This window comes from Panicum virgatum, chromosome 2K, assembly GCF_016808335.1.
Source record: "Panicum virgatum strain AP13 chromosome 2K, P.virgatum_v5, whole genome shotgun sequence".
Lineage (NCBI taxonomy): Eukaryota > Viridiplantae > Streptophyta > Magnoliopsida > Poales > Poaceae > Panicum > Panicum virgatum.
In genome coordinates, this window is record NC_053137.1 from 48,280,235 (window position 1) to 48,294,770 (window position 14,536).

Consider the following 14,536-nt stretch of genomic DNA (forward strand, 5'->3'; position numbering starts at 1 on the left):
ATCTCGTGATTCTCACGTAGTCCACCCTAACCGATCGCTAAGCGCGCTGGAAGGCTCGGAAGCTTGAGTGCCACGTCCGGGGCAGTCTCGGTGGTGCCCAGAAGGACGCCGCTACCCCGTGAAGTCGCTCAAGGAACGACTACGCTACGTCCCCGATTCCGCCCTCGTCGTCGACCACATCACCACTGCACCGACGACCATGGATGCCATGGCCACCGGTACAGGACCAAATCTTCATGTTAATCCGCGTTAGTGAACTAAATGTGATCTACTGTGTAGACTAGATGATCCTGTTAAGAATGTTCTAAGTTAATATTTTACTAACATTTGGTATCAGTTAGCCTAGATCTAATCTACTTAGATCCATTTCATGGTTTGGTCACTTAGCAAAGGTGATGCCTAGATCTAGTTTTCATGTTTTAGTTGAATTTCATTAAGTTAGAACGATTAGCCTACTAGATCTATCAATTTTAACTTAGTCAGTAAGCCTTGAATGCTTAGATCTATAAGTTCATTAAGTTTTTCTAAATATTCATCATGTTTTAGATTAGTTTCGTTAAGTTAGGGTTAAGAGTAAGCTCAGAAAGGGGAAAGTTTGCACGAAACACCGAATCTCTCTCTCTCACACACACGCAAAATCAGCAAACCCTAACCCTAACCCTAAGTTCAGAACCCTACCTGAGAGCCAGCCATCAGTAGGCTGGAACGGGCTGCGCACACGCAGATCCGGCTATCAGTTCGGCAGGCCTCGCGCGCGACCCGTCAGATCCGGTCTCCGCCCACCATGAGCATCAGGGGGCTATAATGGAGACCCTCAACTGCCGCGCGTTCACCACGAGGGGAGCGCGCGCGCCGGCGAGGGCCCCCGCACAACCCCGCAGCCCGGGCGTCGCCGCGTCGCCATGCGTCGCCGGCGAGCGAGCTCGAGCCGCGGCCATGCTGCGCACTCGGCTCTCCTCACCCTCACTCAGATAAGCACGGGGAAAGGGGAAGTATGGCCGGCCGCGGTCAGGAAAGGAGCACGGCGGCGCACGGCGGCGTGCGCATCACCGGCCGCCATGGCCGGCTGCTGCTCAGACCGGAGTAGATGAGCGGCGGCTGAGGGGAGGCGAAAATGGCTAGGGTTCAGACGCTCTCCGCCGATTTTGCTATTTAAGCGGTGCGGCGGCAAGCACCGGCCGTCGATTGAGGTGGACGGCCAGGATCGCCCGACGCCTCACTCTCGCGCGCGGCGCCCGCCATGGGCCGGTTTGGCGGCCTGCCCGTTGGCGCTCGGGCCAACTTTCTGCTGGGCCGCCGCCGCTGCGTCGTCACGTTTACGGTCCGAGCAAAGCTGGGCCGCGCTGCCGCTGCTGCTGCGTGCTGGGCTGCGCCGCCGCCGCTGTTTTGCTGCTGCTGCTGCGCGCGTGCGTTGCGGGCCGCACTGGTTGGGCCGGCGCACGTGGATTGGGCTGCGCGTTTAAGTTTTCAGACCAGCACGTGATAAGCATTTTCCATTAAGTTTTCAGTATATTTTGCTCCATTTTAAGTACCAATTTAATTAAGTTGTTTCATTAAGTTTTAAGTTTATGTTTTCAGTAAGTTATCATTATTTTCAGATGTTGGTGTTGTATTTAAATCCACCACTACACTTTGAGATGCCTCTAAATAAATGAAACCAATGAGAAGTTTGTTTAGAGTAAACTTGTGATTATTTCTGACCAACATTGTTTTAATCATGAGTATTAAGATGAATTTCGATTGTTTTCCCCAACGGTGATGCACTTTAAAATTTAATTGCATGCTTTTAATCATACCAACGTAGAGTTATTATCATGCTTTCATTTGCATTTCATTGTATATGCTTACTAAATTAAGTTTCATTGATCTTATTTTCAGCTACTAATGTCAATGTTGTGGCCTCCTACCTGAACAACATTGAGCCGCTCAACAGTGCAAACTTTCATAAGTGGAAGGGCAAGGTCATCACGTGCTTGGCTTGGAATGATCTTGATGTTGCTCTGAGGGAGGATAAGCCTGTTGCGCCTGCTGCTGGAGCTAGTACAGCTCCAAATGAGAAGTGAGACATATCTGATCGTATGGCTCTCATGATTATGATGCAGACCATCAGTGCTGGAATCAAGGGCGGCATCCCCACTAAGAATGCTAAGGGGGTTGATCTGAATGCTAAGGAGTACCTGGCCAAGATTGAGGAGAACTTTAAGAGCTCATCTAAGACTTATGCTAGTACACTCATCATGAAGTTGGTGGGTTCTCGGTACAATGGTCAGACTGGCATAAGGGAGCATATCCTCAATACGTGTGATATGGCTAACAGGCTTAAGGAAATGCAGATGGAGATCTCTGAAGGTTTTCTTGTGCATTTCATCATGACATCATTACCTTCACAGTATGCTGCGTTTAAGATTAACTACAACACCAACAAGACTGTCTGGTCTATCAGTGAGTTGATCAGCTACTGTGTTGAAGAAGAAGAAAGGCTTAAGACTGAGAAGATGAAGGATGTTGTCAACATGGCCGGCAACCTCAGCATTTCAGACACTCCTAAGAATCAGCATGAGTCAGGTAGCAGCAAGCAGGGCCAAGGGAAGTATAAGAAGACTGGGAATAAGAACTATGGGCCCAAGAACAACAACAACAAATTCAAGCGCCATCAGACTAAGGGCGGCAAGATGTTGTGCTCTTTTTGTGATTCGGCTAAGCATCTTCAGAAAGCCTGTCCTAGATTCAAGGAATGGCTGAAAGAACAAGGTAAGTGTGATATTGTTTCGTTCATTGATGAGTTATTCTTAACGGATTTTTCTCCTAATACTTGGTGGATTGACTCAGGTGTTACTGTGCACATCTCTAATTCATTACAGGTATTCCATTCGATCCGAACTATAAGAAGGGAGGAGCGAAGCCTAAGAGTGGCTGATGGGACTCCAGTTGAAGTTGAAGGAGTTGAAAGCTTCCACTTAGAGTTGTCGGCGGCTTCCAGCTTAATTTTGATGATGACCTTTATGCTCCTAGTTTAAAGAGAAACTTAATTTCTATTTCAGCATTAGATGATTCGGGTAATTTTTGTGAGTTTGGAAACAATCAGTGTGTGATAAAGTTTAATTCAATAAATGTAGGTCTTGCTGTCAGGCAAGGCAAAGTTTATATGCTCTCTCTTGATAATGATTCTGTAATGAATGTTGGTAATATTTCGCATAAGCGCAAGCGATTTAATGAGACATCTTCAAAACTATAGCATTGTCGTTTAGGCCACATTTCGAGGGGGAGAATGAAACGTCTCATTAAAGATGAAATACTTGATAAGTTAGATTTCTCCGATTCAGACCGCTGCATTGACTACATTAAGAGAAAATACGCTAAGACTATTAAGAAAGGCGCCACTAGAAGTTCGGGCGTGTTAGAATTAATTCACACAGATATCTGTGGTCCGCTCTCAGTGACATCAGTAGATGGTTATGATTCTTTTATAATGTTTACTGATGATTATTCTCGTTATGGACATATCTACCCCATTCGTAAGTGTTCAGATGCGATAGAAATTTTTAAGGTCTATAAATAAGAAGTTGAGAAACAGCACAACACTTCCATTAAGATTGTAAGATCAGATAGGGGTGGAGAATATTATGGAAAGCTTGGACAATATGGTCAGATTAAGGGGCCATTTGCCAAGTACTTAGAAGAAAATGGCATAAGAGCACAATACTCGCCGGGAGAACCACAGCAAAATGGAGTTGCTGAACGTCGCAACCGTACGCTAATGGATATGGTACGGAGCATGCTCAGTTATTCCAGCTTGCCTGTGGAGCTGTGGATGGAAGCATTAAAGATAGCAGCTCATATATTTAATCGGGTTCCATCTAAGTCAGTTCCCAAGAAAACCAGCTCTTCCTGACTGTTATGAGACATATTTAAGTGAGAATTTGATGATGTTGGGAAGATTAATGACCCTGCCACATTCAGAGAGGCAGTTGAAAGTGAGAATTCCACTAAATGGATTGAAGCCATGGAAGAGGAACTAAAGTCTATGAGTTCTAATCAGGTCTGGGATTTAATAGAAATTCCTGATGGAGTCAAAATAGTAGGCTGTAAGTGGGTCTACAAAACTAAATGTGATTCCAAAGGGAAGATCGAAAGATTCAAGGCAAGGCTCGTAGCTAAAGGGTTTACACAGAAGGAAGGAATCGATTATAACGAAATCTTCTCTCCTGTGTCTACCAAAGATTCATTCAGAATTGTCATGGCACTTGTAGCACATTTTGATATGGAGTTACATCAGATAAATGTTAAGACTGCGTTCCTAAATGGAGACTTAGATAAGACAATTTATATGGCGCAACCAGAAGATTTTGCCATTAAAGGTAAAGAATATATGAGATGCAGATTAAAGAAATCCATTTATGGACTTAAGCAAGCATCCAGACAGTGGAACCTCAAATTCGATGAAGTTATTAAGAAATTCGGATTTGTGGAAAATGATGCAGATAGATGCATCTACATTAAGGCCAAGGGTGAAGACTAATAATTCTAGTACTGTATGTAGATGACATACTGTTAGCCTGCAACGATAAAAATATGTTGCATGAGACTAAGAATTTTCTCTCATCTCATTTTGATATGAAGGATCTTGGTGAAGCCTCGTATGTACTTGGCATTGAGATACACCGAGACAGAGCCCAAGGCGTATGAAGCGTCCCCACATAAGTAGAGACTAAATGTGATACAAATATCAGTCCCAGGAGGCTGATAACACATTTATCCAACATATGGTTTAGTCACCGTACAAACCTCCGAGGAGACAGACACTCGATACAAACAATGATAAGCAATAAAACAGCTACGGTGATACACCAAAGCACGACCCAGACAGTTTCCAGCTCGGGCTCGGAGTAACGCGCTAGCAGAAGCATCTTGCAGAGGGCCAACACCACAGGCAAGGTTGGGTGCGGACGCAACCTCTACTCAACGTCTTCAACAATGAAGTCCGGATCTTCCTCTAAAGCAAAACCAGAAATATAAGTTGGGTGAGTATAAAAATACTCAACAAGTCCAACCCCATCCACGGAGGGGGGATAACACAGATATGCATAGGATAATTCAAGGATAAGGTTGAGGTTCATTTGCAGTAAAGCTAGATTTTACACATGCAAGGGTTTATTTTTGAAAAGGATTTTCTCAAAGCGATTCTTTACTAACCGAGTAATGAGTGTGGTTGATCCTACACAAAGGATCCAAGTTTTAATGCTACCGGACTCCTCATCCGCAGTAGCTCACGGCACAACTGCCGGGCACTTTTCCAAAACACTCACGCCAACCCAACCAATCCCAGAAGAAGTGCTAGTTGTGTGACCAAACCGTAACTCGCTCAATACCGTGAGCACGGCTATTCGAATAGGTTTTACACTCTGCAGAGGTTGTACACTTTACCCACAAGTGGGGTACCGCAGCACGTTCACCTTAGTGTCGGTGCAGATCCCAGCAAAGCCATTACCCATCTTAGCTAAGCCTGACTAGTCAACACGGACTCCACCAAGGGGTTAACCTACCAATGAGGACTTAACCGGGGCATAAGTCACATTGATCTTATCCCGTCTCATTGGCCACCCGTTGCTCTCAGCTCTCCTGATGACTAACAGACTAGCTAGTGGAGCTTATGCTAAGCCGTTGCCACACACAACGGTCGAGTGGTTGCACGATAGTTGAGTTAGGCAAGATGACACATCAACTCAGTTCTTAACTGTGACAATGTAAGATGGATATCTCTCAACCTTGCTCAACCACGCCGGTATGAGCACATCTTTTGGCAATTCACACAGACATGCCATCCATCTCATCTAAGCACATCTTTCTTTTAGTTTCCAAAAAGTCCACATTTTCTCTTCCCACACACTCACACATTTTTTTTTGATAAAACAAGTTGTACCATTTTTGATGTGTTGTAATGTAAGCACAAGGTCCTAAGCATTCTAGCAGCGATTAACATCCACATAGAATAAATCATATTTAGATATTAATCTAGGTGGTCAAGGAATGGTTATAACAAATCAAGGGGTGGCTATCCAACCATGTTTTTAGCAGTCAAAGCACATGCAGTTTTGTAAAACAGGCCAATAGGTTGTGTTTATAAAACTGGGTTAAATATGCAATCAAAGGATGAGATTGAACTTGCCGTCTTCGAATCCTTCCGGGAGCTCCTGCTCGCGGTACGGGTCTTCTGGCTCCGGCTCGCGGAACGCTCGGCAAACTCCTCGATGGGTTCTCCCTCGTTCACATCGGTATCTACAGCGCACACAAACAAACACAAAATAAATAAATAAAAAGAAATAAAGGTTTTAACGTTGAGCTCGAATTAGAAGAAATTTAGATATGAAGATAGGAAGAATATTTTTTGGAGATTTTCTAATGACATAGCTAAAATAATGTTGGAAATGGTATGGTTGAGTTTCAAAATAATTGGAGGATTTTTGGGAGTATGAAATGATAAGTTAACGAGGTATTTAGAGGCTAAATACGGATCTAGGGGCCTATTTGTAATTAGTTTTGAGAGTTAAAGGACTTGAATAGAATTTTGGAAAATGTTCGGGCTACTCTGGAAATGGGCAGGGGTTTATCTAGAATTATTTTTGTATAGTGGAGGGGCTCATTTTCAGAAAGGAAAATAGGAAGGGCTTCTTTGGAAAAGGACCTAGAGAGAGGGGGGTTCTTTAAAAGAAAAAGGGAAAGGGCAGGGGGTTAAGGGCAAAAGTGCCCTTCTTCTTCCTCTCTCCCGTGACTAAAACAGGGTAGGGGGAGGGGCGACGCCTGCGGCCGTGGGCATGGCGGCGGCCGATAGCAGGGGAAAACGGAGAGGGGGCTGCGGGGGATCGATCCCCCCTAATTTGGGCGGTGGCGGCCTGTGGAGGCGGCGCCATGGCGGCGGCTGGCTCCGGTGTGCGTGGCGGCGGTACTGCGGGGCTCGGCGGTGGCCGGGGCTAGGGGGAAAAGGACAGGGAGGCAAGGGGATTCTATTCCCCTCCTCACCTCAAGCAGGGGCGGCGCGGGGAGGCGGCTCCGCGGTGGCTGGCGGAGGTGGGTGGCAGCGGCTCTTGGTGGCGGCGCTGGGGAACTGGGGAGGGGGCTAGCGGCGGCGGTGAGGTTCGTGGTGGTGGAGAGCTCGGTGAAGGGGGCTATTTATAGGCCGGCGAGGGCGGGAAGGAGGGGGGCTGCGGTGGTGGCCTGCCGGCGAGCTCGGCGGGGCGGCTTTAATGGCATGGGGGCGGGTTTGGGCGTCGTGGAGCGGCGCGGTCGTCGAGGGCGCCGGTGTGCAGGGGTGGGCGGCGCAAGTGGAGGAGGGTGGAGGGGGCGGGCCGTTGTGCTCGGCGTGGAGCTCTGCTCGCGAGCAGTGCTGCTCGGCTTTGCCGAGGCGGGCACAGGGCAATGAGACGGGTCGGGTAGGGGCGAACGACGCGGCGAGCATCCCGGGCGCGTGGAGCGCGTGGGGGCAGGGGCGCGCGTGCGGCGCGTGGGCACATGGAGTCGCGTGTGGGCAGGGAGCAGGAGGGAAGAAGGGGAAGAAGGAAGAAAGGAGAAGAGAAAAATAAAAAGGAGAAAAAGAAGAAGAAAAGGAGAAAAGGGAAAAGAGGAAAAAAAGGAGAGAAAAAGAAAAGGAGGCGACAGCGGGATTCGCGGCGCCGGGCGTGGCGTCGACGAGAAGCGACGCGCATGAGAAACGAGGAGACAGGGAAAATTTTAAACGATGATTGATTTCGGTGTCGGGACGGAGATTTGATTTTGGTGTCAGGACGGCGAATTGCCGAAAAAAAATTTAGCTACGAAAAGATTTTGAAAGATATTTTTAGCGAGTAATTTATTTGGGTGAATTTTCAGGATGTTACAGCGTACTAGGATTATCTCAGAGAGCTTATATTGAGAAAATGCTTAAGAAATATAATCTTGATATGTGCAACACGTCACCTGTTCCATTGCAGAAGGGCGATAAGCTAAATAGAAGTCAATGCCCCAAGAATGATTTTGAAAGAAGTAAGATGAGTAATATTCCATATGCATCAGCTGTGGGAAGCTTGATGTACGCGCAGGTCTGTATGCGTCCAAACTTGGCATTTACGGCCGGAGTATTTAGCAGATATCAGTCTAATCTAGGATGGGCTCACTGGATAGGCGTTAAGAAGGCATTAAGATATTGCCAAGGCACAAAACATTATATGTTAATATATAAGAGATCAGATAACCTTGAGGTTGAATGTTACACTGACGCTGACTTTGCTGGTGATGAAGATGACATGGAGTCTACTTCCGGTTATATTTATACACTAGCAGGGGGAGCGATATCATGGAGAAGTGGTAAGCAAGGTGTAACGGCTGCATCTACAATGAAAGCTGAATTTGTGTCATGTTAAAATGCCACGGGACAGGCAGTGTGGCTTAAGAACTTTATACCGGCATTAAGACTTGTTGATAGTATCTCGAGACCTATCACAATGTACTGCGACAATCAGTCTGCAGTTTTCTTTTGCGCAAACGATAAACTAAGTGGTGCTTCTAAGCACATAGATCTTAAGTATCGTGTCGTGAAAGATAGAAACCGGGACAATACACTTAAGATTAAGCATATAAGTACTAAAGAAAATATTGCGGATCCGCTCACAAAAGGTCTACCACCAATCCTTTTTCAGAAGCATGTCCTAGGCATGGGTCTGGTGAGTAGCCTGGATCAAGTCCTGGTTCAGGGCCATTAAATTTCCCCAAAATAAGAGTAAGAGTTCTGACAAGGTTTCTCAGTAAGACTATGGGTAATGTTGTCCCAGTATGCTGTTGTGCTGCTGATGACATATTGGTCTGGTACTTACTGATTTACTGAGGAGGGATGTCAATTTAGTTTAGATTAAGTCAGTGACAGAATAGTCGTTAGTTTAAGTTTAAGTTGTTGACCTTCGGTCAAGGGGGAGAATGTTGGATTTGTTTGTTTTGACCTCGGTCAACCCATAACCAATGTGATTAGAAGGGGATATCTATTCCCTAAATCTCGAACTCGGAAACAAATCCCGAGTCCAGCTTTGCCGTGATCGGGAGGCAAAACCTAAGCCCATTGGGCTCGGCCCCGGGCCTACAGTGCGACTATAAGCAGAGGAAGGGTTTCCCCATAGGGTTTCCCCATCCCAAAATCTCGTGATTCTCACGTAGTCCACCCTAACCGATCGCTAAGCGCGCTGGAAGGCTCAGAAGCTCGAGTGCCACGTCCGGGGCAGTCTCGGTGATGCCCAGAAGGACGCCGCTACCCCGTGAAGTCGCTCAAGGAACGACTACGCTACGCCTCCGACTCCGCCCTCGTCGTCGACCACATCACCACTGCACCGATGACCATGGACGCCACGGCCACCGGTGCAGGACCAAATCTTCATGTTAATCTGGGTTAGTGAACTAAATGTGATCTACTGTGTAGACTAGATGATCCTGTTAAGAATGTTCTAAGTTAATATTCTACTAACAGTCTGCACAACCGGCACCCAACCACCTTTTCTCCTCTGCACGCTCGCCCAAGCAGCTCGTTCCTGCACCGCACGAGCCAAGCTCGGGGAAAACGCTCGAATCCTATATTCCCCGTGAGCCTTGCTTGAGTGGTACGATCGCATGTGCGTAGCCTAGCTCAAGCGTCCGCGCAAGCAAGCAAACACCGCGCACCTGCATGCCGTCAGCCTGGTCAGAGGGCAAACAGGCATCCAAACACGCCCTAGGCAATCACCGGGGCACCGCTTCTCTCTCTTCTCTCTCAGGTCACGCCGCCCAGCCGCCAGCCCGCGTCTGCTCCTCCCTCCGCTCCCACTCGCATCCTCCATCCTCCGGAGTTTGCGGGCGAGCGCGACGGACACTGCACACCACCGAGCACCTCCAAGAGCTTCCATCGACCTTCTTCCGCAACCGCAGTGACACATCGACGATTGGATCTGTAGGATGCAGCTTCCTATTTTGATTTTGTGATTCCTATTTTGATCTGTAGGACTATCTCTGTATTTATTTTTTCTATTCATGGGCAAAACCTTTGGCTGTGATTTATGCGTACATAGCGACTAGATCTTGGTTTTGCAATTTCTTTTTGCATGCGGAGAACTCATGATTCCAAGTTCGATTAGTTCAATCGTATTCGAAGACCGAACCGAACTAACCTGCTCGGTCTTAAGAAATTTCAGGAACTGATCGGTTCCTATTTTCAACTAACCGAAATTTATAAAAAACTGAAGAACTAAACCGATCGGTTCGGTTTGACCCAATGCCCACCCTATTGCCTGGCCCCATACCAAAATGCTATTGTGCGCCCCATCCCTATCTCCGGTAAGGTTATATGTCACCTGCAGCGACGAAGTCGGGATCCATCACCTGAATTGGCCCACGAGCGGCCCAATAACCATCTTCTCCCTCAGCCCGCATGGTGCTCCTAGACGGTGGCTGCTCGCCCCTACGTCGTTCTCTATGTTCATCTCCGGCAGCAGGAGCCGTCGAATTTGCCGTTGCCGAGCACCGCCACTGGAGTTGCTCGAACCTGCACTGCCAGTGATGGAGTTGCTCGCCCCTACGCCGCCATCCAACCCTATCTTCGATGGCTCCCGCCATCTAATCCGTTGCCACCAACCCCTGCCGCCCTAATATGTCTTCATTGAGCATAAGGAGCTCATCATGACTTCCCCACCACCTCTGCAGGCCACAGGATATCCTCCACGGCTTGTGGCCAGCAGCATCCGCCGCCCTGCCTGCAGCCAGCCACCACTGCCCCTAACGAGAGGAGGAAGAAGACCATCGTCGTGGGCTACGAAAATTCAAGATGGGCCAAATACGGCTTCAGGTGATGGCTCGTGTTTTTGTAGCGGGAGAGATGTATAGCCTCGCCGTGCTCCCATTTCAAAATGGCAAAATAGCCAAATTTATATCCCTGAACTATGGGGCTTGGCCCTATTTGATTCTTGAACTATGAAAACGTCCAATTTAGCCCTTGAACTATCCTAATTGACCCAACTTCATCCTTGAATGTGACGTGGTACGCCATGTAGGCTACTTCAGTCACCGCTTAGTTAGTTTGGGGTATAAAATGTCATTTTTGCCCTCCATTTATAGAGCAGGCTTAACACAGACAACTTTTAGTCTGCATCGAGCCGATCGCTCCCTAGCAAGGTCGTCGCCCCTCCTAGATAGCGCATGTCATCAATGGCAAGAGGAGGAAGCGGCTCGATGCAGATTGAAAGGTGCCTGTGTTAAGCATGCTCTATAGATGGAGGGTAAAAAGAACATTTCATATCCCAAACTGACTAAGCGGTGACTAAAGTAGCCTATGTGGTGTGGCACGTTATAATCAAGGATGAAGTTGGGCCAACTAAGATAGTTTAGGGATTAAATTGGACGCTTTCATAGTTCATGGACCAAATTGTGCGAGACCCATAATTTAGGGACATAAAAGGGGTAACGGAAAGTTCAAAATATCAATATGATTGGCATGTTCTGAAGTTCAGGACTTATACGATGTGCCATGAATATATGCTCTGCAACATTGACAGATTGCCATTTTTATCACATTGTCTTGGTGGCACTTAATGCGAGTTGTGAAACTAATTAATGTCAAACAACAACATTCAACATTCAGCACTCCATTTCGCGCGCGCGCGCACACACACACTCAGAACTCCATAAAAGGGTTCCATTATATTTGCATCACAAATTACTGCTCACGGCGGAGGCTTTCCTTTCAAGAAGGAGCTGACCAGTACTAGTGCTCTCTCTGGCTGGAAATAAGGAACTTGATGGCCCGCTCCCCTCACTGAAGCAAGCACAAGACCTCCCGTGTACTGCTGAACATAGCCTCCAACCTGCAAGGATACACCAAAGTTTGTCAGTTGTCACAGTTGAAAAGATAAAACAAAGAAAAAACTAAAGTGCGGGCCGGATTGGGAGTGTTATTTAATTACCTCTTTGTTTGCTGTCCAGGGGCGCCATGGCTCCATGATCGAGAGCTCGAGGTCGATGATGGAGTACCTTGTCGCAGTGAGCGGGCAGATGGCATCAAAGTCGCCACTGAAAACGTGTTTCCCCCATGTTACATCCTTTGCAGTATGCAGATTTTGGATGTCAATTCAGAAATGTGACGCTCAACTTACCTGTATAGCCAAACCGGCAGCCCATGTTCTAGAAGCCATTTTATGGTCGGCATCATGGACACTGGAGCATCTTTCCAGTGCAAATCTCTGCAAAAGGAACATAAGTTAAGAACTGGCAGTAAGGTGGAAAGGATTCAATTTCCTGTTTGAAACTTTTGCTCCCAGAAGGTAAGCAATCTTACGTGCAGCCTGACCACTTTGTCGTTCTAGCATGGAAAGCCTTTTGCACCATGGGATTGTTCAGGTAAGAGTGGATATAGTGGTTGCTGCATGGATCAATTCCCGGAACCTGTAAAATTTAGAACAGAAAAACTGTTTCATAATCTTGCAAAAAGGAAAAAAAAATACTCTTCGGAAAGCAAACACACATGCAATTATGCAAAGCCACCACGGAAAGTGACTTAGAGTTAATAAATAAATCTGGTATCAACAACAATAAGTCTAGCAGAAATGATCTTATCAGTTTTTTTTAGGAAAAAGTTTGAATTACACCCTCAAACTACCATAGAAGTCTGATTTTTAACCTTCAACTACAAAACAGGATAACATAGGCCATCCAACTGTCAAAACCGGGCAAATTTGGCCCTTAGGATGGTTTCCAAGGTGGTTTTGTTTTTCCAAAAAAATTAAAGAAATTCTAATTAGATCTAAAAAATCAAAACTAATTCATTTTAAATCAAAAAAATTTGAAACTAGCACCAAATTTTTTTCTAAAAATGTAACCTATCTATTATTGCTCTATTTGAATCATGGTTATTCAAATAGACATAACTATAAGCAACCAAATATTATAAAAATAAAAAATGGATCTGAATAACTGAAAGTGTCGTGCCAATAGATATGTTACATTTTTAGAAAACTTTGGATACACATTTCATGTTTTTTTTATTTAAATTGAATTACTTATGATTTTTTTGTTTAAAATTAAATATTTTAATTCTCACAAAATGAAAAACCACCTAAAGGGCTAAATTTGTCCCATTTGAACAGTTGGATGACCTTTATTATCTAGTTGAAGGTTGAAAATCAGATTTTTATGATAATTCAAGGGTGTAAACCGGACTTTTCCTTTTTTTTATGAAAACGAGAATTGCACTTACATAGCTGCTGGGGTAGTAGTTTCCGTTGGGTTCGTCAATGCAAACAGGAGCGTATATGTTGTACCCACTAATGTTTCCAGAATCATATGCAGCCATAGCATCAGAGCATGCGGTACCATCCGAAGGACTGAATTTGCAGGTCCTGGTAATGTTGGCCCACACCTCATCTGATAAAACTCCATGGCTCCACAAGTAGTCGATCTGCCCCTTTGTGTTCTTATTATCATCAAGGTATGGATTGCCAACCTAAAAAGATAGAGATTCCTCAACTCTTGCAATGGGAAATATAGCTTTTCTGTACTAGATATTGACTAATAATTGAGTATTTACTCACCAATATAGCTCGTAGATTTATGATACTACTTTTACTATTTATATTGTGAATAAGGATGGCCGTTGCGAGCTGAGGAACATAGTGTCCGGCGTAGCTCTCCCCGGAGATGTAAAAAGCACGCCCTTTGTACTCAGAGAACCTCTCCATCCAATTGGTCAGGAAGACGAACGCGTCCTCTGCTGTCCTCTGGTCACCGCTCTTAATGTAGTCAGAAGATGTGTTGGAGTAGGAGAATCCAACACCAGCAGGTGACTCCAGGAAGAGCATGTTGGCCTCTGCAATTTTTCCACAATTGAATAGACCCAATCAGAAGGCAGGCTACTATGTGATAGATAGGAAATGGAAACAAGAACACTGCTAAGATGTTACAGCATTCTCAATTCTCACCGTTGTTCCAGGCGTTCTCATTTCTGCTCAGCGTTTTGTTGTCACTGTTTATGCGGAATGGGCCGAGTTCTATCATTGCTCCATAGCCGAGCGATGAGCATCCAGGACCTGTACTGCATCAAGATTCAGTAAAGATCGAGCAAAGCAGGCGTGCACATGAGAGATGCTTCTCATTCGGAAGAGACGTCTCAGCACTAGCAGCCTGACTGACCTCCGTTGAGCCACAGGAGCAGCGGCTTCGTCGCTGCATCGTTCGTCGCTTCGACGAAGTAGTAGAAGAGCGCACGGCCGTTGTTCTCGTCGACGGTGACGTACCCGCTGTACTGGTTGAAGCCGGCGCCGCCCTTAGGCTGGCCGGGGAGCGCCGTGATCTTGTCGGCCTCCCTCAGAGCGCTCTGGTCAGTAACTGAGTACTCTGCTCGGAGGCTTCTGGTGATCCTGAAGGCCGGCACATTTGCACTGGAGGCGCTGCTCCTCCTTCTCGATTGGATGAATTCTATCAGACGAGCCTCTTGTGACGCATTTGCCTGCCGCGCAGCCACGCAAACGAGCAGAAGGAAGCATATGGAAATGCTGCTCAT

General features: G+C 46.4%; 1 protein-coding gene across 1 annotated transcript; it reads right to left on the reverse strand.

The window, feature by feature from the left end:
* Positions 1-11,662: 11,662 nt before the first annotated feature.
* Positions 11,663-14,536, reverse strand: LOC120681514 (serine carboxypeptidase 1-like). Its single transcript, XM_039963029.1, has 8 exons — positions 14,167-14,536; positions 13,956-14,063; positions 13,569-13,843; positions 13,235-13,480; positions 12,317-12,423; positions 12,135-12,221; positions 11,946-12,051; positions 11,663-11,846 (listed from the first exon to the last, which is right to left on the reverse strand). The coding sequence occupies exons 1-8, from the start codon at positions 14,534-14,536 to the stop codon at positions 11,706-11,708; spliced, it is 1,440 nt and encodes a 479-aa protein (XP_039818963.1). The 3' UTR covers positions 11,663-11,705.

Bases quoted from the DNA above. Each gene is read 5' to 3' on its own strand.
- LOC120681514 (XM_039963029.1), bottom strand. From the start codon at position 14,536: ATGAGCAGCATTTCCATATGCTTCCTTCTGCTCGTTTGCGTGGCTGCG. The intron at 13,481-13,568 runs GTGAGTAAATAC...CTATCTTTTTAG, and splicing joins TAAATCTACGAGCTATATTG to GTTGGCAATCCATACCTTGA. The intron at 12,222-12,316 runs GTAAGATTGCTT...TTCCTTTTGCAG, and splicing joins ACAAAGTGGTCAGGCTGCAC to AGATTTGCACTGGAAAGATG.